Source organism: Aulonocara sp. 'chitande type north' Nkhata Bay, linkage group LG7 (genome assembly GCF_057382095.1).
Source record: "Aulonocara sp. 'chitande type north' Nkhata Bay isolate Kocher_YH1m ecotype deep benthic linkage group LG7, A_spYH_male_GT1.1, whole genome shotgun sequence".
Taxonomy (NCBI): domain Eukaryota; kingdom Metazoa; phylum Chordata; class Actinopteri; order Cichliformes; family Cichlidae; genus Aulonocara; species Aulonocara sp. 'chitande type north' Nkhata Bay.
This window is the reverse complement of record NC_141350.1, coordinates 65,003,610-65,027,777: the sequence shown is the minus strand read 5'-3', so window position 1 is coordinate 65,027,777 and position 24,168 is coordinate 65,003,610. Positions and strand designations below refer to the sequence as shown.

At 40.3% G+C, this 24,168-nt stretch overlaps 2 protein-coding genes across 4 annotated transcripts in view; both read left to right on the top strand.

Moving 5' to 3' along the window:
• Positions 1 to 602: 602 nt before the first annotated feature.
• On the top strand, positions 603 to 9,654 carry LOC147326639 (diacylglycerol O-acyltransferase 1-like). The gene is made up of 18 exons (XM_086302638.1): positions 603 to 737; positions 1,977 to 2,161; positions 3,054 to 3,141; positions 3,230 to 3,270; positions 3,708 to 3,793; positions 3,935 to 3,987; positions 4,086 to 4,191; positions 4,665 to 4,760; positions 4,847 to 4,906; positions 4,983 to 5,086; positions 5,714 to 5,752; positions 6,425 to 6,466; positions 6,567 to 6,611; positions 6,707 to 6,816; positions 6,896 to 6,961; positions 7,054 to 7,141; positions 8,513 to 8,575; positions 8,840 to 9,654. The coding sequence occupies exons 2-18, from the start codon at positions 2,031 to 2,033 to the stop codon at positions 9,041 to 9,043; spliced, it is 1,422 nt and encodes a 473-aa protein (XP_086158764.1). The 5' UTR covers positions 603 to 737; positions 1,977 to 2,030; the 3' UTR covers positions 9,044 to 9,654.
• A 923-nt stretch (positions 9,655 to 10,577) lies between these two features.
• The window catches only part of wwp2 (WW domain containing E3 ubiquitin protein ligase 2), a 60,581-nt gene continuing 46,990 nt past the window's right edge, over positions 10,578 to 24,168 (top strand). The window contains exons 1-5 of one of the 3 annotated variants that reach the window (XM_086301973.1): positions 10,578 to 10,648; positions 13,719 to 13,800; positions 18,732 to 18,888; positions 19,205 to 19,326; positions 22,527 to 22,664. In XM_086301973.1, the coding sequence (XP_086158099.1) occupies positions 13,731 to 13,800; positions 18,732 to 18,888; positions 19,205 to 19,326; positions 22,527 to 22,664 (487 nt within the window). In that variant the 5' untranslated portion in view covers positions 10,578 to 10,648; positions 13,719 to 13,730. Of the gene's footprint in view, positions 10,649 to 10,733; positions 10,754 to 13,718; positions 13,801 to 18,731; positions 18,889 to 19,204; positions 19,327 to 22,526; positions 22,665 to 24,168 lie in introns of those variants that run through there. The other 2 variants (XM_086301971.1, XM_086301972.1) reach the window with 2 other exon arrangements.

Here is a 24,168-nt window from a genome sequence, read left to right as displayed (position 1 = left end):
AACTTTTTTCATATAAATTGCATCAATTATTTCCTCAGTAATGATCGAAATGAGCAGTTTCAGTATTAACAGTTACACATTTAGTTATCTGACTTAAAACATAGTAATGTTTGGTTGGCAGGAGTTTTCTTCAAGTCATTTGGGAGAAAACTCATTTGGGAACCCTGCTTTCTATTTCCCCGCTTTTTATTTTACACCTTTAAACTTAAATCAGTTGAAGGCTTTATTCCCAGACAACTCTTTGATTTTTATGCACAAAGTTAATCGTTTGTTTACAATCCCTTTATGGTACAAAAGAAATGAATGTTTTAAAGCGTAACAATTTCTGTAAACATTGTTTTATGTAAAATGTTTATCTTATGAATCTATTAATACTTTAAATCTGCTGTTGTGACATTTACTGTGTGCAAAATATGAATTGGATACTGGAGGAACAATAAATGACATATGTATATAAACCACGGGCTTCCGTATAAGGCACCAAAATGACAATCAATCAGACTACAGGCCTTTATTTTGGCATCTCAGAAATTAAAGTCTTTTTTACTTTAAGTGGGCTTTTATTTTGAATGTTTCACAATAAAAGGATCTCGTGGCTTCACACCGAATAGCACCTCCTCAGTCCTCAGAGGGCTCAGAGGTCAGAGAAGCTCTGTGTCGGGCAGTCAGCTGACAGGCGGCGGATGCTCTGAGATGTGGACCTGGTTAGAAGGATGCTGCACGCGGAGGATGACGCGGTAGGACGTTTTTCTTTCGCTTCAGAAGGTCACACCGAGCTTCTTTAGGAAATGCGGAAATTAAAAGTTTGACTTGTTAGCACCCGGTGTTACAGTGGTTGTAAAACGAGTTGGTTAGACTGACTAATGTATTTCGGGCAGCTATTTCATTCGGCGTACATTTTATCGACAAGCAGCAACACAAAAATGTAACCTCTTGGCTTTTAAGCATAAGATGCCTGCGACAACGGGTCGTTTGAGGTAGAAAGGACATCTAAAGTCTAATTTCTCATGAACTAAATGGCTTAATAATAATTTGTATGCTTGCCGAATTTTCACAAATTGAACTTAAAGCTCGGGTCAAGGCTAAAACTTTATCTTACTTAATGTTCACCCGCGTATACAAGCGATAAAACACCAAAGTGGTAATCCACTACAGCGATTTGGTTGGAATTATTTTCTAAGATGCAGTTTGCATTTAAATGATCTGATGATGCGCTCGTATTTTCTGCACAACCTACAGCCTCATTGTCTCAACATGGCAAAGATTAGAAAGACAATAAATCATTGCAGAAAATTTTAACAAGTACAGTAAACAACTGTGCAAAATTCTGGAGTCAATCTTGTGTCAGAATTCAAAAACTTTGAGGAAACTGCACAGGATGGGTAGGTGTTAAGGGACATCCTGTCTCAATGAAGGGAAACAGGAAATCTGAAATTTTTGTATATAGAAGAGTTCAAAATAGAAGCCCGACAGTGAGTGTGTACAGCCATCTGTAAAGCACGTGGAGGCTCTGTCGTGGTTTGAGCTCCATTTCAGCCAGTCGTGTTGGAGAAAACTGATGGAAATGCAGAAATGTACAATTACATTAAAATCCACCATGGAATACCATCTGGAAAACATCTGATTGGGAAAGGTTTTTATTTTTTAGCATGACAGTGATCCCAAACACACTGCAAATGCAGGAAAGCATAACTGGATATAAAAAGCACCCATTGGAACAATATCAGCTGACCTCCTCAGAGCCCAGTTTTAGGATAGAATAGAACAGAAACTTTGATATTATTTAAGCAGTGTACGTAAATAGGAATTTGCGGAGTTTGGTCTACACTTTATTTCTTGCATGAAATTCAGATAAAAATATGACACTATGTAATATTTATGTTTATTCTTTGATCATCTTAATATTTCAAATCAAATATCTAATAAGAGAATGTTATTTGTGAGAGTTAAATAAATCTGTTTTCTGACTCTTAAAGTGGACTCAAACATCTGTAACCGCCACCTCGGTGGACTGATCCTTGGAGTTAAAGATGGCTTCGATGAGGAAGAGGTTCTCCTCCTCCTCAGTCGAAGAAGACGGTATAAGCCTCTGTGATAGCACTTCCTTTTCTACATTTGATCTAACCAGTGAAGAAGAACACCCCTACGCATCTTTGCTCTGGTAAGCTCTCTGCTGCTTTCCTCGTGTCTCCATGTGGCAGATGTATGACCTCACCAGCAGATGAAATGTTCACATATTTTACTCAAATAATAAAAAGCACAAATAAAAAATTATGAATGCATTGATTTATATACGTGTAAGGCATCATATAATAAAAACTCACAGAACCCATCAGACCTGGCTGTCATTGTGCAGAAATAACTGTTCAGGAGGATAGCGTGAAACGTAGATGAGGAATAATACTTGACATCTTGGTGAACAAGTAACGACACACGTTACAGCAGGCGTGGCCATCTAATTCTGAAGCTCTAATCTCACACACAGCTTCAAAAACCCTCTCCTACGTCTTAAAAGCTTCAAAAGAAGGTGATCGGTTGAACCATCTGTCTTCTTGGTCCAAAATGTGAACACTGGCATCCTTGAATCCTTGAACTTTGGTGGTGGATAACAACTACACCGACCTCTCTGACATTGTGTTTTCGTACCGTGTGGTCTTTGTGGCCCATTGTAGAGCCAAAACACCCTGTTTCATAACTACACAGAGATCATCCCGTTAAATACTTATTCAGCACCATCATTACAAAATTAACAGTTAATGAATAGTAAACCATCTTCAGACTCTTGAGTGTCACTTTTAATTTAAAATCCTCTGAATTTGGGCTAAAATATATTAAAGACACAATCAGATGTAGACATGTTTAGTTTCTTTATATCCCAGGGCCTCGTATAACCAACAAAAAACCATCAGCTGAGTGGTTTTCCATTTGTTTACCACTGGAGGAGACCTGGAATGTTTTTGCGATGCAGTCATATTAGAGCTGACAGGATAATATTTACAGGAAAAAACAAAAAAAAATAAGCCTGATGAAGATGAAAATGTGTTTTTGTGCAGCTGCCACAGCATCCAAGACTCTCTGCTGAGCTCTAACAGCAGCTTTACCGGATACAGAGGCATCCTCAACTGGATCATCATCCTGCTGGTTAGTTTCTCAGCCCTGCCTTATCATTTGTGGAAATACATTTAAGATTTTGTTGAGTTATAAAAACGCTGTCATTCTGATTTTTAAGGTCCTGACTCATGCTCACCTGTTCTTGGAGAATTTCATACAGTGAGTATAAATGGCTTCTGTCCTTTTTTTGGTTTGAATTTTCAGATTTGGTGGACTTCACATCCATCTATAAAACAGACCCTTCACCTACAAACACACTTGCTTTTTTGTAAACCATTAAAGTTTCATGTTTAGTAAACCTCCCATGCTTTACTCCAGTGTAAAATCTATATGCTGGGACTCTGCGGGCACATTTAGTGGAAGAAAAGCACGAGCACTGCGCTTCACAACAGCACAACACACTCTGAATCTAGAAGACTTTTGGATGATAATTTGTGAGGAGAAACGCCACACTGAATGTGTCACATGAACATATTAAAACCTCTTGGTCTAAAAACCAAGAATTTCTATTCATTACAGTATTTTTTCCAGTTTAAATACGTCCCTGCTCTCTGTTTACTGTTTACTAAAGCTTACTTTTTTCCTCTTCATAACAGACATGGATTTTTGATAGATGTCAAAAAGGTTTTGGGACATCTGATTGAGGACAACTGCAACTGGCCGTCAGTCATCCTCATTCTGGGTGAGAACCATTGGTATCCGTAGGACTGTGGCAGAGAAACAACACATCATGAATGATACAGGATTACTTTAGAGTAGAGAGAATAGGTGTCTCCAGCAGCACACTTGTTGTTGTGAATGAATAAATTTCTTATTTTCCCAGCTGCCAACACGTTTGCTCTGATAGCTTTGCTTCTGGAGAGGTCCCAGGAAAAGGTGAGAGCTTATTATTTTCTCTTTTAGATGTGAAAGGATGTATCTTTCCAGAGAGGGACTTTTTGACACAGAAAAAATAACAAATCTTTGTTTGTCAGGCAATGCTGTCTCTCTCCAACGCACATCGTTTACACCTTACTAATCTGGGGCTGCTGGTTCTATTTCCTCCTGCTGTCATCGTACACGAGCCTGCAATGTCAACAGGTAACTTCAAACCTGCATCATATTTACTGTAATCCAGACCGATAGAGTTGAGTTCCCTTATAAAATACAGTCATTGGCCACTTCATTAAGTATACCAGGAAACAGATTCAGGTCAGATTTTGATCCATGTTGACATTCAGTTTAATCCAATTCAGTTTTATTTATATAGCACAAAATCAAAACAGTTGCCTCAAAGCACTTTATAAGCCACACAAAAATACAAATAAAACAGAGAAAACCCCAACAATCATTTGACCACTCTATGACCAAGTGCTTTGGCAACAGTGGGAAGGAAAACCTCCCTTTATTAGGAAGGAGACCTGTGGCAGAACCAAACCTGCCGTGACCGGTTTGGGTGAGGGGAGGGGATGACGTGACAGCATCGCACTGGTACTGCAGATTTGTTGGACTCCAGGACTTCCATGTGTATGTGTCTCATTGTCTGAAAAGCACGTTTATGCTTTGTCCACCAGGTGGAGCATTTTTCTCTCTCTTGTTCTTCACTATTCTGGGGATGAAGCTTTATTCCTACCAGGAAACAAATCGTTGGTATCGTCTGGCTCATTTAGGTATCTGTGCAACTCTAAACTTTTCATTGACCCCATCTCAGAAGAACAGCAGCTGCTGCAGCTTTTTGCTTCTGTTTTATTTTTAGAGAAAGATCAGAATGGACCTGCATCACAGAAACACCACAATGAGCATCTGACATTCAGAGGTAACAGCTGCTTCATTTCTTTATAGTGACTCAAAGTGATGTTTCAGCATTTTTAACTCTGTCTTTATTTTCTCAGAGCTCTATTATTTCCTCCTCGCCCCCACTCTCTGCTTCCAGAGGGGCTTCCCCTGCTGTCCTAACGTCCGCATTAATAAGCTGCTTCACAGACTGATAGAAATGGTGAGCTGAACACTGGTGTCATTATTTTTACACAGTATTGTTCTATGAGAGAGGAGAATAGAAAAAGTAAAAAGGATTAATAGCGCTGATATGGATGACTCAATTTTCTCTTTACAAGTCTAGACTTGAGCGCTCCGTGGCGTTCTTCATCCTCTGTTGGCATGGTAACAAAACGAGCGCTAACAAACCTTTTTCTTGGATAGCTTCAGGCCCTTTAATCAGATTATCTTTGAACCTTTAACCAGAAGTATTGTATTTGTAATACTTTGACACTGCACAGGGGATTTTCTGTCCCCGCTAATGTCAGTGTGACTGCTCCTGATATAAATCCTTGTTGTTTCGTTATTTCTTTTTCATTTGATTGTATTGTAGTCTCTGCTGCTCCTTGTTCCTGTCGCCTCTGTCTTTTCTCCTGTTAAATTCTCTATTGTTGGAGAGAATTTGAAACGTAAGGACTTAGCTACTACATTTTAAAGTCCCGACATCTAAGATTTGTTTTGTATGCCACATTAAATCACATGTGTTGAATATTTGTCTTTTTTTTTAATGTATTTTTTTTTTCAACAAAATGTAAAATTATTGTGCACACACTACATGGGATAATTAAACATAATTTTCTGTTTTTAGGTGGTGGTTGTCCAGATCATGGTTGGCATTGTGCAGCAGGTACAGCAGATCGCTGAAGTCCTTTCTTTGTTATACAGTAGCTTAGTATCACTGCATTTATGTGCAGACCTTTCAGGGAGTCTGGCACTGCACGGCTGTGAGAGCATGTTTCACTCTGGAGGTTGATTTGGGGGGTATGTGTGAATTAGGAGCAGCACTGATGATGACAGATGCTATTGAATGTACTCTGCTGATACATGTTTTGTTATGTGTCCTAAAATGTGTCCTCATACTTTAATATAACACCAAGAAGTTATTTCCTGGCTATAACCTCTCAACACGTACATAAAAATGCACACATGAAGAGCATTGATCACTGTAGCATTTACAGTCCACTCGTTGGACTCACGAGCCTTTGTGCACAGGGCGTCAAGCAGGCACTGGGCTATGACCTCGGGAGTTTAGAAAACTGCGTCATGACTCTTTATCGTGTTCCTCAACCCGTTCCTCATTGGTGTGGTTGGACATGCCGTGCCATTATTGCAGCATTATTTGAATCAAAGTGACTTCAGTGCATTTGATTCACCTCTCAGTGATTTTAATGTCCTGTCTATAAATGGGTAAAATCTTCAGCTGGTATTTCATGGAGTAGGGAGTCATGGAAATCGATGACTATTATCTTCAAGAACCAAGTTGAATTTCATGATTCTAGAATCCTTTGTTTCATTCTAGTGGATTGAACCCATCTTCCAGAGATCAGAAATCTCATTCTCTGTAAGTGAAACATGATCTTCTGAAGTGTGCTCATTAAAACAAGGGCAGCTCCCACCCTTGCTGAATCCACCCTTCTTTCTATTTGTATACTTTTATCCAGAGCATGGCCATCACTACGAGGGTGGAGCACCTCGTGGGGCTGGTGGTTAGTGATTTCTTTTGTCCTTGGTCCATGATACTTAGAGATAAGAGTTTGTATGTGTGGCATATTGGCATTGCTAACACATACTTTCTTGTCAGGCACCGACCCACTTCCTGTGGCTCCTCTTCTTCTTTTTGACTCATGCATACCTGAACTTCTGTGCAGAACTGCTGCGCTTTGGTGATCGCCATTTTTATGGAGACTGGTGGTCAGTTGTACAGAACATTTACTGTAATTTGTGTTAATTTTGCATCTCAGAATTAGTGCAGTTTATATTTTATCTACAGGAACGCTACAACTTTGATTGCTTTCTGGAAGAACTGGAATATTCCCTTTCAGAGGTGGTGTCACAGGTATTATCAACATTTTTTGGTCTGTGTGCTTGAATGTTTGACATGGGTTGTTTTTTTTTTGCTTACATGTTTTTCTTTTTATGCATAAAAAGACACATTTACACTCGTCTGGTGGAGAGGAATGTTTCCCCATCACATGCCGAGTTGCTGGTTTTCCTGATGTCTGCTGCGCTTTGTGAGGTACAGTCCACTCTTCTGGCATCTTTGGAAAGGAACTATCAATGCTTCCTTATCTCCTTTGGCACAGGATACATTGCACCCTTGCTTATGGCAGTATCTGATTCTTACCTTACTGGTCTACAGTATCATATTTAAGGTGCTAGAGGACCATCGTTGCAACTATAGAGTGTAAGGCTTGAATGTCAGGGCCTTGGCTTTATTGAATTTAGTCCCACAAATCTAGCATTTAATAAACGGGGAATCCAGCATAAGTTACAGCAATCTAATAACGTTCAGACTAAGTTTGTGCAGAACTGGCCAGAGACACTGTAAAGGTGAATCAACATCCAAGGGCCAACCCTGCTGGTCATTAACCAGAATGCAGGTTTAAGGAACTTCTGCATTTCTTCCCATTTCAGACCCAGAAGTTACCTCTGAACGATCTCATATACTCCAAGATTGCAGGTGACCTTTCAAGGACCAAACATTGATCTTTAGCCCCAGAAACTTTGGTTTGTGTCCCATGTGAAGCTAAAAGTAAATGTGGAATTATTTTAGACTCTCTGAACTCGTGTTTTCAGATTTAAAAATATCTGTTTTCACACTTTGGTTAAGTTTTCGCTGTAAAACTATTTCTGGCCTTTAGGATTCTTATGAACTGACTTTACATCAGTGACAGACGCTGAAAGACTTTTTTTAAACGGGTGACATTTCTTAAGATTAATATCAATGTTATTTTATTCTCATTCAGATTGTGCAATATTACTTAACAGTATGTTATTGAATGTTTGTTTCATTCCCCCATCATACGCTGCTACTCTCTTTTTATTCATTGCACAATACTATGTCACTTTTTTTATAAGCACCTGCACTGATTGTTATGTTATTTATTTTACTGGAATAGTTATATCGTCACTTTGTTTGAATTGTTTGATATTATATTTGCATTATGCTATTGTATACTACTGTAAATTACTGTATCCTACCATTCTTATTGTATATTATTATATATCTTTATTCCTCTGTTCCTCTGTCTGGTAATTAAGTGAGATTTATGACCTTGTTTATAACCTACAAGCTGCATGAAACAGAGCAGTCAGTGTGAGATGAGTCTTTGTAGTCCATCAGTGGGACATTGTAGTTTCACCACAGCTGACCCACGTCAGTGACATCCACCGTCGCTTTATTAGGTAGTTTGGTTTCTGGAGTTGAGTCAGACTTCACATTTTTTCTTGACTTCGTGATTTTTTTTCTCCCACTGGGGAAAAGGAAAAGAGATTAGAGATTAGGATTGAATTGCAGCCCACTTCTATACAATAAAATTAAGCTGGTACCTCTGGATAAACACCAGTACTAATGAGCCGTGATGGTTCTCTTCTCTCTCCTACACAGTATATGATTGCTCTGCCACTGCATAGCTGCCGTCTGTGGATCTTTCTCATGATGGTGTTTGAGGTGAGATTATTGCACTGGTGGCAGCTGCTGCTGTATGGGGATCCAACTTTATCATTCATGGATGAATTTTATGCTCTTTTATTTAACAGTGTTAACAAATGCAAAAAGGCTTTAAATGGAGACACAGATTACACACTGAAATCTTAGTCCTAATAATTAAACCTGATCCACTTTATTGTTTTTGGCCTTCCACACCTAACACAATGCACTGTGTTATTATAATCGGGGCGTGCCTTGAGCTGACACTATGTCTTCTTCTTGCAGCTCTTGGTCGCAGTATTCCTCCGAAACTATTTCCAGGGAAACTATGGCAACGGTTTAGTGTGGCTGTTCCTGCTGCTGGGCCCTCCTCTAGCTGTGGCCACTTACTTTCACGACCACTACGTCAGCCTCCGCGTTAACCGTCAGCATTGCCCGTCACAGTCACCACCAACATCAGAGCGGAGAGTTTTCCTGCAGCTTCACTGACTGAGTGAAGGCAGTCTAGCAGATATTCCTACACTTTTGCATTTATGACTGGGCTGAGAATTCATCTGTGAGGCAAAGCTGCACATGCCTGATGTTTCACTTCAGCAATACATATTATTCTGTGTACACCAAACCTGAGTTATGCTACTATGCATATACATCATGCTGATATTATTGGAATAAATGACTGTTTAAGGTTTCTTTATTTAAATTTGTACATTCGTGCTTTCTGAATGTGGACAGCAAAGTGAGGTGGTGACTCAGCTGCAATCAATTTGTAAAGCTCTTCCTGATGTGACCATTCCTGCTGTAATCAAAGTTGCTGCTAGGACGCCGCCACGTCAACGTGTGATTAAGAGGCCTTCATTTATATAAGTTCACCGAATCACAAGAACCGCAGACTGCCTCTTCTTATGTGAGTGTGCACAGAATCTGAAGCAGAAAGCGAAGTTCAACAGAAAGTTGTTACTTGTTATCTCCGACTGAGGTTTTAGGTTTTGTCGAGGCAGCTAACACAAAGAAAGACTGGCGCTGTTGAATTTTGTTTGTAGTATACCCCTCTGATCGTTACTTGTTCAGGCTATTGTTTTCAAATAAAGCCATCTGAGTTACTTAGCCTCATCTCCTCTCCTTGTCGTAGATCCTAGATGCATATTCCAACATTCCCATCAGGTTCCTCTTCTCTGGAGGTTCTTTTGTGGATTAACATTTGCCATCTGATAGGAATACAGCCTGTTCAACACTAAAATCACCTGCTCACTTGCTGCCTGCTGCTGGAGGACACAGTTACAAATTCCCACTTGCGCAGATACGTACTGCTCCCGTTAGCTGGTTCTCAAGACCTTTCAAATGCACTTACCATCTGTCATGAATGCAAGTGAAAGCAGGTGGACTCAAAGTGCAAACTTAAACAGTACAGGTTTAAACAGTTTGTTAATCAATCAGGATATTTACAGTCGAAGGAGGAGAGTGGGAGTTGGGGTAATGTACAGAAAATAAAATTTTCAAACTTATAACTTTTCATGCACTTTCAAGATATTGTTTTCAATTTTGGGAGACGGTAGATGCCAAAAACAGCTGAAGCTGATTTAATTTTGTAAAAAACTGGGTCATGGTCAAGGTCCCACCAAATGTAGAAAGTACTAAAAGCTTTATATTACCCACAATTTGTTAAGAATCGTCTTCAAACTTCATAACAACATACTAGGCCGTGGGGGACATGAGTGCAAAGGTTGGCTAAGCATTTGACCTCGAACAAACTTCATACTTTTGCAGTAGGATCAGAGTTTTGTGTCTCCTCAAACCAGGGATCATTCAGAGCTTAGATAAAGATGTAAACTACATAGAGAAACACAGATTTAATAAAAAGTAGGGGCATGCTTTCCTCATTCCATATTTTAATATTTTTTCATGGTTTGTAAGAAAGCAAGAGGCCGTATGTGTGTATATATATATATATGGTGATTTAAGGTAATTGTGTGGGCTGTTTATTATTGTTTACGACCCACAATCCTTTGTGCAATGAGAACGCTAGGTCACGTGATACTGTCACTGAGGCGGAAATGAAAGTTCACTAGCGACAGCGGCGGAGCACAGCTGAAAAAGGTACGTCCAGGATCACACATAAGCCTCAACTGTTATCGTGTCAATACGTGTACCATGGCATGAGGAGAGCCGTGAGGCTGTGGGTGAGGCTTTACTTGCTGTCAGGTGATTAGAACGGGTTTTATCCGCATGTCCTTTTATAAAATCCCACCAAGAAGCTCGCTGGCTAGCTATTAGCTTCTTTTAGGTAAGCTAGCTGAAGTTCGTTGAGTCAAAGCGGAAGTGTGTTGGCTTTTCTTTCGAAATAAATGCGACTAGAGTTCGACTGAAATATTCAGATTCTTAAAGATCAATGTATAAATTGTGAGTCTCTAATACATTTGTGTTTTTCAATAGAAGAAGCTCACCTTCGACAGTTTCTACTTGCTGATAAAAGGATTAATTTGCTGTTTTATTGTCTCCGCACTCTCAACGCAAACAAACCCAAACAAAACAAAACAGGAGATTTTATTTTGCAAACGTGACCAGAAGCGTTAGCGTTTTGGTCTGCTCTCGTTGACGGTGATGCATACAAACCTTGATCACCTTCCGCGTTTGTATTATGTGCGCAGCAGCCAAAGGTATTTTATACGGCAGCGATAAAATAGTTTGTCAGGATCATTTAAACCTCTCTTGGTTCTTGAGAAGTTCAGACAGCTCACAGCGGCCAAGAAACGCTGCGCAGCATCCAGCTTCTTTCACAAGGTTGACGGAGGATGCTGTGCGCTTTTTGTTTTGGTAGCTCTCGTCTGTTTATCTGCAGCCTTGAGACAGACCTCAGGTGGATATTCTGGCAATCCAACACCCGGTTAGTCACTCTGACTCGGACCAGGTCACCTCTGGCTGGGTTTTGTCTTGGTTTCGGTTGCAGTGCCTGCAGCATGTCACCTTCAAAACGAGGGTCCCCTTCGCAGAGCAGTGTTAGAATCGGGGTTTTATTTTTAATTTTAATTCCTTGATGCATATAGTACAGATCAGTATAAGCACACCTTCAGAGCAGAGTCCAGCCTTAATCTGCATTGTATTTGCGGTGCTTTAAATTCAGCAGGGTGCTCTGACTTTGCTCAAGGTGATGTTGATGGGGTTTGATGAAAGTCATAGCTTTTACTTAATATTACAGGGAGAACAACTTCACGCCTTTAATGTAAATTCATTAGGACAGGCTACTCAGTACACCTTTAATCAGCTTTATATACCTTGTACTCCAGTGTTGTGATAAGTGTCTTACAGATCACACAGAGTGTACAAAATAGTTCAGACAAGCTCCAACTTGGGGTAGGTAATCTCGCCTATAAATAATATAGTGATTCACCCTTTAATTTCCTGAGTGTTGTTAAAGCCCTTGCAATCTGCATGTACATGAAAACAATCCGGTTTAGTTACAATAGTGGAACAAGGTTTGTAATCACACCAGGGTAAGTGAACATTATTACAGCATCCATGAATTGTGCAAACATGTGCCTGTATAAGCTGTTCATTCATGATAATGATATGAGAGGACTCCTTACTGGGTCTGTGGATCTTCCCTCCTGATGTCTGAGTTCATATATATGTTTAAATACAGCTGAATTCCCAGTGAATGCGCTCTGATTTAGTGTTTCTGGCAGTGTGATCAGAGTGGAGAACAAGTATGCACACTCAACCAGCAAGAGTCTAGATGTCTCACTCTATATTATTTTTGCATGAGTGGCCCTTTTGTATAGTTTTAAAGTGTCTTGTGGCTTCTGCCAGAATATAGTGTCCTACTGATTTCTGTTTGTGGCATAGAGGGGAATCTGAGTGTGTACATGTGCTTACAAAAAGCAGTTTCCCTAATCCCTAAACAGAGTGATAAAATGGGCTGCCTCAATTGAGATTCACCTCCACTATCTTGGACTGGAGCTGGAGACGGCAGGCCCTGTTTGCTCTGTAGGCTTGGTGAGCTGTAGGGTGTAGCTTGTGGTTAAAGTGGCCCTTCAGCAGATCTTTACAGCAGTAGAACTACCTTTGCCAGGTGGAGTTCAGGAGAGAGCAGCAGACCTGTAGCGAGAGATCCTTTTTGTGGGAACAGCTGAATGGCAGTGAAGTCTGAGCCAGTTAGTGGGGGAAGCGTTATACTAGAAAATGCTGAAACAAGTCGGTGTGTATGCTTGGGTGGTCATTAACATATCTGAGCTGACTGCTGAGTTAAGTATGTGTAACGTCTGTTTTTAAGTGTTTTAATGTGACCATAAAAATAATATAATAATAAAATAACTAAAGCAATAAATAAGCTTTTTGCTGTGTTAAGAGAAGGTGGATATTTGGCTGTGGAAATCATTGAGTCCTGCTTTTGACTTGAATCTAACGCCACAGTTTTTAAAGTAAACATCGGTCGGGCTCATTGGCCTTAATGTTTGCACAGCTGCTTTGAAACAAACTCCATTTGGATGTTTTCTTCCAGATGTTTTGGCATAAATTGTCATGTCTTGAGGAAAAACACCCGTTACTATCACCACCTGGTACCTGTTGCTGTGGGTGGGGTAGCGCCACCTGTGTTCTGCTGCTTCTTTATCCTGTTCATCCCGTGTCTCTCTCTGCTGCCGGTGAATGTAGTGATACGACCTCTCCAGTCATTTAAAAGACTCAGAATTCCCTTCTGCTTGTGGGAGTTTTGTAACTGTGCAGTTATAAGTGATGCGTGATTGCATGTCATGATGTTTTGCCCCGTTGAATTAGGTTATCCCAGCTAGCTTTCTCTCTAATGCTGCGAAATGTGCTTAGACAACGTCACTTATCACTCCCCTGGAGTGAGTGTTTAAGGACTGGAGGTGCAGTGTGGTGGGAGTTTTATGCTTTTCTGTCTGAAGGAGGGGTTATGTTCTGCTGGTGACGTTAAAATAATATGAGACAACTTGCGTTGCTTTCAAGATTGTCGTTCAAGACACTGCACATAAATCAAGCTATGTCATCCACCTCTTGCTCCAGATTTACCATCTAATGCAGTAAAATTCTGCCTCCACCTCCACCACAATATTTTTTGCATAGAAGAGCTGTATCACCCAACACACACCTGATTGGAAGGCAGTGACAGTATACTGTAATATTTTGTGTGTTTGTGATTGTGTTACAGAGCTGTGATGTCATGGCAGCTGCCAGCGTGAGCAGACCTGGCAGTGCCCAGACCACTGAGAAGTCTCAGTTGACCTTGAAAGGTAATTTTTTTTTCTACTTTATTGCTCACACAGACAAAATGTTGATACCGCAAACAGAAGTGTGGTACAGGTACTTCTGTTTTTTTTTAATCTCTTTATCTGGCTATCTCTTCTCCAAGCATAAGACAATATGTTATTACCCATAAACATATTTCATAATGTGACTATGTCCTTTCTGTTTGAAGTAGTGCTGCTTTGGTTGTGAAACCATGAATGATGAGCTGCGACCAGCTTTGGAGGGGCCAGTTTAGTGACGCAGGGCTGTACTTGTTGTTGTGCAAACAAATATTTGGTTTTTTTTTAGCTTGCTGACTTGAGAAAAGCAGCGTTGGTCGCTACCTGACATAAACGTTGACTTATAAAGCGAGATAAAGGAGGATTTTCATTCTTAATGTAATGCAATATTATCTTCTTGCCAGGATTCAGTACAGAGATGAAGATCCAACTGCAAGATGGCAAAGTTAGGTCCAAAAAGTCCCCAACTTCATGTCAGTCCAGGGTTCAGCACAATGTAAACACAAAAGGCAAAAATTTAAACAGAGAAACACTCAAACAAACCACAAAGAGGAAAAACTTTACCTGGAAAACCGGAGATGTGCCCAGAGGTGTTAACTGCCAGAAGTACAAAGGTGACCTGGCAAGAAAGAAAGGGAAACTGGGGGTTTTACCTGTAGGTGTGTAGGTGTGTAATTCGCTGTTGGAGAAGAGGCGGAAATAGAAATAACTAAAGGTGAAGACAAACAGCTGTTAGAAAATAAAACAGGAAATGAGGGGAACAATCCAGACACCCTCAGGTTTCTCTCCTTTTTAGTTTGTTTGACTGTTTGATAAAATGTAAAGACCAGGATCCGCAAAGTTTAAAGTTCACTTAGCTCACACCTTGGTTCGTTGGATGAATTTACCTTGCACTGCAGCATTTTCCCTCCGTGGTTTAAATAAATAATTTCAATCCATCCAGGCAGTTATGCAGTCTAACACCTCTCAGCTCATCAGCTGAACACCTACATCGCAGCTGGCGCATGCATCAATGTAAATGCCACATCTACTGATGGATTTTCATTTTCACAAATCCGATTTGCAATTGAAAATATCACATATTTAAAATCAAGGAAAATATAGATACGGTGCACTTTAACCTGCAGAATGACAGTGATCTCCCACAGATGGTGATGTTTTGTTAGTTTTATGCATTAACCCAGGAGAAACAGAGCCAAATGATGACCTGACACTAGCTTGGAGAATAGAGGAAGCCTTTTGCTTATAGATCATGTTCACTTGAGTGAATTTTATTAATTAATGGAGGAGTCAGGAAACAAAAAAGATTCACTATAGATGGCTGTGATAGACTTTTTATGTTCTTATTTCTAACGACTGAGGCAGCAGGAGGGCTCGCAGCTTCAGCAGAGCTGCAGGGGTTTTAATGCGACTTTCAAATTGCACATAAAAGATTTTGATTTGAGGTTTTGGTGGTTTTTCACTGGAGGTTAAGGTGACCAGATGAGTGTGCTACCTACAACACAACCTTGTTTACGGCTCCAGACTTTCTGTTTCAGGCTCAGTGCTGAGAGATTTCATTGGTCATGTGTCCAGCATAAGTTACCATAGTAACTGTGTCAATGCAGAGATTTTTTTTCTAAAACAGTTTTTTTCTGTGTTAATTTTCAAAAGGTTTAGTTCATGTGTTTGAGACGTCATTCAATGTCGTTCCAAAAATCGATTTAGTTGAGAACAGTGTCGTACAGTGAGTCTAATCCAAGCCTGAGAGTCCTGCTTGGTTTAATCATCCAACACTTGAAATGGTCAAAAGGATGAAAACATCACAGTAACAGTATTTCTTACCTTTTAATATGAGTTTGCATCATAGACCTGATATAAGGATATATGACCTGAGCGTTTTGAAGTCTGCATGTTTAGGTTAGTTTGTTTTAGAGCCCGTCGTTAGCAGTTTGGTGTTCAGGCATGCATTCATAAACTGTGTAATGCACAAACACAAGTGCCTGTTTGTGCCTGTTAATAAATATTGAACAAAAGACTGTGTCTCCACCACTGAGAAAAAGAAAACCCATCCGTAACTCGAACTTTCGAGTTAGCTTTGCTAATGAGAGCTGTTGTTTTGTCGTTACCTGTAAACAGATGGTGCAAATGCAAACTTAGGTAGTGACAGCATCAGTATGAACAAACTGGCGCCAGGTGTGTGAGCTTTGAATGGCTTCAGTGATAACTGCATGGATATGGAGTCACTGTGTTCATGTTGAACTGCTGGATAGCCGACACCTTCTGCCTTCTCCTTCTGGATAATAAAGAAATGACGTACCTCTGTAGAGCTTCCTGATTGGCAGATCTGAATCAAAATTTCAAGTCAGGCATAGCTTAGCATTTTTGTTTCTTTTTTTTACTGATTGAAACTAGCGTCCATGCATCAGATAACTCCACCTCTATAAATCTTTCTTTGTACTATGCTGTAATATTTTAACATGAAGCTATAAGGTGATTGACTCACTTTTTGTTTTTGCATGAATCACTTGAGTCTGCCGGGAATAAAATGAATTTTCTTGCCCCTTATCTTTAAAGAGACGAAAAAAAGTTCATCAGAACTTTTTTCCTTAATTATGTCTTTGAACTGCACCAGAGTCATAACCATAGGTTTGATCATATGAACACTGACTCACCTTTTTATTTACCGATCTGCTCTCAAAGGCTGTCTACCACTCCTCCACCTCTCCCACCTCCTCCCACCTCCTCCCACACTGTTGAAACTTACTTCAGTTCTTCCATTTCTGGCACACCTCCCACCTCCCCGTGTCACTTCCTCCCTGTTTCTAGAGAACTTCACATGAGTCATGTTCTATTATGCCAGATGTTCAGAAGATCTGAGGTCATCAACATGTTGCTGCCAGTGTGGATCTGCTAAGGTCTCACTGCAAAGGAAAAAGTACAGATGGAAACCCCTCTGTCTGTCTGTCTGTCCTTTTTTTTTTTTTTTTTTTTAAATCTTAATCTGTCACATTTATTCTTTCAGTCGGTAGTCCTGATCAGAGGCCCTCTGCGACACGCTGCTAGTCAGCATGTTCTTCAGTTTGCAATCTTGTGATTTTGTGATTCAGTGTGAAGAAATCAGCTCCTCTGAGGACTGATACATGCGATAACAAGAGTCTCAGCAGGCCTGCAAGAATTCCAAGCCTCTGAGCTCGCCAATGTCCGGATGTACACTTTTACCCCACTCCAAATGAAAAAAAAAAAAAAAAAGAGAACAAAAAAGCTTGAAATCAGTGGATGCAAAAAGTTTCTTTACTTTCAAATATTCATTCTACCTTAAATGGAGCATAAGTAAACAGTGCAATGTTTTTTGTTTGTATTTTTTTTTTTTAACATGAAGGCTTTATTGTGGTCAGTCAATTCTTTTTTCCCCCAAAATTAAATAAATTAAATACGTTTTATTAAATAAATAAAAATTAAATAAATGAAGGTGGTTTCCTTTCTTCCACTAGAGGGCAAAGTTTGTATTTGTCTGATACACTCCGTGTACTTCAAATCCATCCTGAACAGGCCGTGGCACACAGCGTGTAACAAAATACTCACAACAGCCAGTATACATGCAGGAGTACACACAGTCCAAGGAGTTTCTGTTAGGGTGTTGCAGTACGCTGTAACATTTGTCCAATTTACTGAACCACTTATTTAACTTTTAACTCCAGCACCGCTGAGAACCGTTCCAGGTGACCTAAAATGAACGGTAGTGTACACCGCGCTGCTTCACATTATTACATAATAAATAGAAAACAATCTCATAAAAATCAGGATCCAGAATCCTATATGTACACATCGCCTCTTGGCAGCCATCTTAACACTCCTACAAAGACTTATTTGGCCAGTTATTTTGGAAGCATTGCTGCATTAGCGTTAGTTACCATGGTCACCTGGATGAAGAAACTGCATATATACAATCACCAGTCAGTCTGATTTAAAAAGAAGGGTGTTGCCTTGTATTACACAGTGACAATAAAAACGCCACTGCACTCTACAGGAAGGGTCAGAGCCGTCTGTATTGTCCGGGGCCTTTTCTCATCTGTTGGACACGCTCTGGATTTTACACGAGTCTGTTGTGGCTAGTGCCATCCTCTATGCTGTTGCATGCTGGGACAGCAGGCTGAGGGTCACGGATGCTAACAGGCTCAATGAACTGATCCACAAGGGCAGTAACATTGTGGAGACGGAGATGGACTCCCTTAAGGTGTTGTCGGAGAGGCGGATGTTGTCCAAGAAAAGGACAATGCTGGACAATCCCGCTCACCCACTGTTGGCGAGTCACAGGAGCTGTTCAGTGAGGCCCAGATGTATCACCGAACGACACAGGAAGTCATTCCTGTTGTTCAGTTCCTCCATCTAATGCACAGCATACAGTGCACACACCCTAACGATCTGAACATCCTTTACAGAGGATGTCGGTATAGTAAGAAGGCCGTCTCAGTGTCATATTTAGTTTTTTGTAATGTACTGGAATATTTGTTTATTAGAACTATTATTATAATATTAGAACTATTTGTAAGCTATTTTGTTACATCTTGTAACTTTGCAATATATTTTATTATTTAATATAATTCAGGTAGTTGCTGTTCTTGCTGTCTTGGAGTAACTGTGACCACATAATTTCCGCAGGGATTGATAAAGTGTTCTGATTCTGAACTAAAATTCTTTAGTGTGATTAGACTGTCGTTTTCCACGTGAGGATCTGATCAGCTCCGACTCTTTCTTACCAGAGCTGCAGTCAGTTAAACCTCAATGAAAAAAAGAAATGCTTCTCTTTTGTTAACATTTATTGTCCTTTGTTGCCATAAATGACAGCACTGCTGCACTGCTGGCAGAGGTTTTGTCACAACCACAGATGTGTTCTTCCACTACGATACATGCTTTATGCGTGTGTGTGTTTGCAGTGGTGTCGGCGAAGCCCCAGTCCCCAAAGCTGCCGAACCGGCACTCTCGGCTGAGCTCCTTCGTTGAGGTGACTGCAGACGGCCTCACCAGTGAAACCAAAAAAACAGGCAAACGTAGCGGGCACCTTGAGCTGCAGTGGAACGAAGACCTCACCCTGTGAGTGAGCACCACACACACTCGGGCTCTCATGAGAGCCAGGGTTTTATTGTTAAAACAATTCAATAGAACATTAAATTAACTGCATGCATCTGACAGTGTTTGGACTGTACTGCTGTTGTGGTAGCGCTCTAACACAGATAAAATTTAATCGAGATTTTGTACTTGTTTCCCGTCAGCTTATTTAAAGCATTTTGTCTGAGGTAGAACTTGCGTACCGTCGCTAAAGGCGATGAAGAGCAGGATGCAATAATAAAATGCAGCTGCTGTAAGCAGAAGCATTTGTAGCTGATGTATTTTTCATGCCGTTTTGCAGTAATGTGACGCCACAGAGTCGTCTGGATCTAAAGCTGTGGAGCTGCCACACCCTGAGAAAGGAGCTACTGGGCAGCGCAACCATAGACCTGCTGGACACGCTGCGCTCGCACGATGGCAAGAGTAAGAAAAAAACGCACACAAACACCCACACACAGTTTGGAGTCACCATGCATGTCGAGCACAATTTCGCTGTACGTGTTTCTCTACCTTACTTAACAGAGGTTTGTGCGTTTTTCCTCGTTGTTTTTTTCCTGGCTATTTGATGATAAAAAAAAAAATTCTTTTTAATAAATTTTCTCTATATTACTTTGAGTAAATAAAATTACCTAAAAATTGCACTTGGGCATTTTTATTACAGTCCTGGTGAATTTCCAAAGCCTCTTTGGAACTGTCAGAATTACTCTGATGATATGCAGCATACCCAAACAATGTTTGCTTTCGTGTAACCAAAATTATTAGCAGTATAAGGAATTTAAAGTCTGTATACAGGACATATACATTCATATACAGAAAGGTTCTGTGTCTTCCAGAGACTTCATCACATCATCATGTAAGCCACGACCAACCATCTATGAAGGAAATTCTAAAATATTGCTGTAAATACACGGCAGACACGGTCAGAGAGAGGCTGCTGAGACTAAAATGCCGACTCCAAATCCATGTGCATTAGTTAGATTAGATCAAATAACCTTAAAAATTACACGCAGTGGCCGAGGCCTTGCAAGGAATATATAGAATTTAAATTTTTCTTACTTTTCTTTGTAGCATTGGAAGTTCTGATAGTTACTTGTCAGTTATTTTAATCAGGCTGTTGCAGCTTATCTTAACCCACTTTGACAGAAGCTCACTATACTAATAAAAAACTTTCTTTATCACCAGCAGATTTGGCAAAAAACTGAAAGTACTCAAGCTTACAGAATAAGTTGTTTCTTTTAAAGAACGATGTGCTAACTAACACCAAGGGTGCCAGAGCCTTGTTCACATGCTTGTGGTTTTCATCCACTCAGAGGCACTTAGTGAGGTAAGGCATGCAGATGTATAACTGGCGCAACACCTGAATTTTCTTTTTACTTTCAAAGTAAAAATGTGCATAACTGTTGTTAACAGTGCTGAGACAGAGAGTTTTATTTGATATTCACACTTAAACTGAACAGTAACACTGATTGGATGTCTCAAACCTTTTCAGTAGCCTCAGTGATGGTGGCACATTGCCAGCTAAGCTTAACTTAACTTTGTTATGAACTCCTCGGAAAAGATTTCAGTGTTCTGTAACTTTTGGCTTGATGGTTACTGCTAAATAACTCCTCTGTAAGCGTTTAATATTCTTTACCCTTGCATATTTGACTGAGTCAGACGAGTCTTAGAGTTATAAGACTGTAATGTAAGTATGTCTGAGATGGTGCCATACTGGATGGATCTTGCTTATCTTGATCTCTTATCCTGTATTGGGGTAGGTTGAGCACTAGGATGCAATGGCCTTAGGCGTCTCCTGCTTGAGCCTGCACATTCAAGCTGAAGAGAGTGAACTTCCCTTTGCTACTCATCTTAAAAGATGTACCCACTCTCTAACAAAAATATCAAAGGACACATTATTACAGACATTTTATATCTTATACATGGTCTTCTTAGATGTAATTGAACAAATGAAAATATTTATAAAAACATTTTTAGTTTAGGTGCTTTGTCGTGCTTTCATCTGTACAGAGAACTTTGTAGACAATTTTTAGGCAAAGTCTAATTTGGCATATGTGTTTGAGAGCCTGATAGACACTTGTTTACTGCCTACTTCCCATCCCGGTCTTTATCTTAAGTGTAGATGGTATTAAGCCTTCCTCCTGGAGAGTGTTGTGTGCTTGGCTACGTGTTCTGAAGACCTTTTACTGTAAAAAGGATCCTGTGATTATGCACCACGTTTCTCTTTTCTTTGGATGTCAGGGTCTTCATGTTGCCAAGCTCCTTATTGTGTCCACCGATGTTCCTGTTAAACTAGTGTTCCTGTTATATCCAATGGATTTATTTTTAAAGTCTGAGGATTAACGGTTTTTGAGTTGTACTTGAACTGCAGCTGTGTTTTGGATTCACAGCGACGGCTTCCAGATACGATGGAAGCTCTATTGACTATGTGTGCGTTAGCATATGCTACTTCCGGTGCGGAAACTCCTGTGGGGAGCTTTGTTTCCGGTGTCCTATTCGCGCCCTGTTTACGGTCCAAAGCAAGTTAAGCAAATGAATGAATCAAGCGGCGATTTACATTTGCCTGTTTAAATCATAAGACCAGTCACTATACAGAGATGTGCTTCTGAATGTGGACGATGTGTCTTCTGCTGCAGTGATGCAGTTCTGCTTGTGTTGAGTGATGTAAGCAACTGATCGATCTAAACGCTTTAAACGTCAAAATTGATCATTAGATTTTTTATGACACAACAGCGGTGAGTGTTCCCACCTTCTCCTCTTTGTAACTTAACGTGATCTTTCCGTTTTCGAGTTTTGGACATGATTTTGGAGTATATCTTCGCAGTAGCGATTGACCGCAAAGTAATGTACAACCCCACATCCGGTCTCAAACCAGGAAGTTAGCATTTTCTCGTGCACAGGGTCAATGATGAAGAAATGCCACACCTGTCCTTTAAAAAAGGGAGCGGTACATGCTCAAGAGCTTTAATTCTTAAAGCCTGAACCCTTCATCTAATTTAAAATGAAATAAAGCTGCAATATATAACTTTAACTTAAATATCTTAGAGAAACATTTAAAGCAGGATGTTTTTTTTCCTTCATCCCTAGCATCCTCCGCTGTCACACCAACCACTCTGCATGTCCTCCTTTCATACATCCATGAACTTCCTCTGAGATCTTTCTCTTTTTCTCCTCATGTCCAAACCATGTTAGTCTTACCTCTCTAACTGTGAAATGGTTTGAGCATTTAAAACCCCCCAAAACCAAAAACAAAGTGGATGTGAAAGCAAAGCCTCTGAGCCCAGCAGGAAGCTGTGGGCAGATTCAGTGCATACGTGCAGTGTGGAACTTAATCTGGCAGCTAGACGACTTACTTCATGTAAATACTGCAATTAAAAACAACTTTACACACTGGACGTGTGAGGGGATCAGTCAGACCTTCTGTATATCTGTTAACATGCAGAATATTTTCCAAGTGAAATGGGGGACGACATCTTTGGAAAACAATCCTTTTGGTATTCGGTGACTTCACGCTGTTTTCCTCTGTTAGAGCAATAACAGAGGATATCCATTTTCCTTTGTCCCTCTGCCTTCTCAGTCACTCATCCCCTCTTTCTCTGTTTGTCTGTCATTCTTCCACCCTCTAGTGGAGAACGTCCAGCTGAGTCTGGTGCTGCAGACGGAGAACAAAGGCTCGGTTGTAGCAGGAGGCGAGCTCAACGTCTGTCTGGACGGCATGGTTGTTGATCTGGGCTCGCTGCCCAACGGCAGCACGGCAGCAGACAGTGAGTCCTGCCTTTATCTCTCAAGCACGCGCACACATGCACAAGGGTAAAGGTAATCGCACAGAAATGACCTGAAAAGCACATCGCAAAGCAGTCACACCACAGATGTGAAGATTTGTCTCACAGCTGCACCGTGCACAATATAAAAATGAAATAACATGCAGCACATTCAAAGAAAGCTCTCAGTCAAACATGAAGCCTTGGAGAAGCACACAGAAGTGCATGGCAAAGCTTACACCGGTCAGACAAGCTATATTAAAGTGAACACACACACAGTTTCCCACAGAAGCCCAGACAGCTTATTAGTACAGAATACACCGCAGTATTAAAGTTTTTCTCCTCCTCTCCCTCTTTCCCCTTGCTCTTTCTCTTTAATATTTTGTAGCACTGCCAGAAAGCAAACACACACACAGATATATCTGTACAGTGAGATGCTTGTGTGTCTCGCCGCCCTGGTAATGAGTGCTGGAAAAAGCCAAAGGGTTCAAAATAGTCTAAATCGCTTCTTCTTGCCCTCTTTGCTCTCAGGTTAAATACAGTTGCTGTTGACATGTTCTGTAGTGGAGTTTTTTTCGTCATGGTGACATGACAGCTTGTTGGTACATTGCTTATGTGGTGACACCGGTGACAGCCGAATGCTGTTTTAATCTAATGTTGATTGTTGTCTTTCATTTGTATTAGTTTTTAGATGGTCTACTGAGAATCAACAAATAAGTCTAAAGATACCCACATCTGTAAAGTTATCCAGATGTGGGTGTCGACAGGAATCAGATGAAACGTTAGGCAGATGCTTAACAGTCTTACTTTATTAAAAGTACTTTAACCACTGTTTATTAAAAACAGTGGGACTGGAAGCCTTCTATGTTTTGCTGGCCTACTTTGCCTCCTGCTCTACGCTGTGGCTGTACAGTAGCATGCCTTAACATTTTACTGTGTTTAGTCTTACTAAAGACAGCCGAGTAAAAGCTGACATTGTTTTCAGCCTTAAAGCAAGATTATTTTTTTATTCTCTCTCCCTCTCTCTTTTTAAAAATGTAAGTGTCCAAAAAGCACCTTTAACCTCAGTTAATTTAACTCTAATTATTTTTAGGGAGGTGATTCAAATTTCAAAGCTTCATAAATACTCTGTTTCCCGAAACCTTGTCCCAGCAACCCACAGTCACTGAGTTCTCTACGCGGCTGCCTAAACCTTTGGAAATTAAAATATTTGTTGGTTCCCACGCAGGAGAAGGCCTTAGGACAATAACAAACGTTTCCAGGGAGCCATAACCTCATTTCATAGTGCAATTAAAAATAGCAGGAATAGTGAAGGTGAGCCTTAAGGTTTGGTAGACTGATGCAACTTTGCATTTGATTTGTCTTTTTAATCCTAGAAACAGTTTAACTGCAAAAAGATTCAGCTTGAAATTTAAAGATTCAGCAGACTGTGGTGTGATGGTGGTGCAGTGTTCTGCTATGTAGCAACACTTTTACACCAAAAAAACAAGTAAACCTTTGCTGCAGG

Bases quoted from the DNA above. Each gene is read 5' to 3' on its own strand.
- LOC147326639 (XM_086302638.1), top strand. From the start codon at position 2,031: ATGGCTTCGATGAGGAAGAGGTTCTCCTCCTCCTCAGTCGAAGAAGAC. The intron at 3,142-3,229 runs GTTAGTTTCTCA...CTGATTTTTAAG, and splicing joins ACTGGATCATCATCCTGCTG to GTCCTGACTCATGCTCACCT. The intron at 5,753-6,424 runs GTACAGCAGATC...GTTTCATTCTAG, and splicing joins TGGTTGGCATTGTGCAGCAG to TGGATTGAACCCATCTTCCA.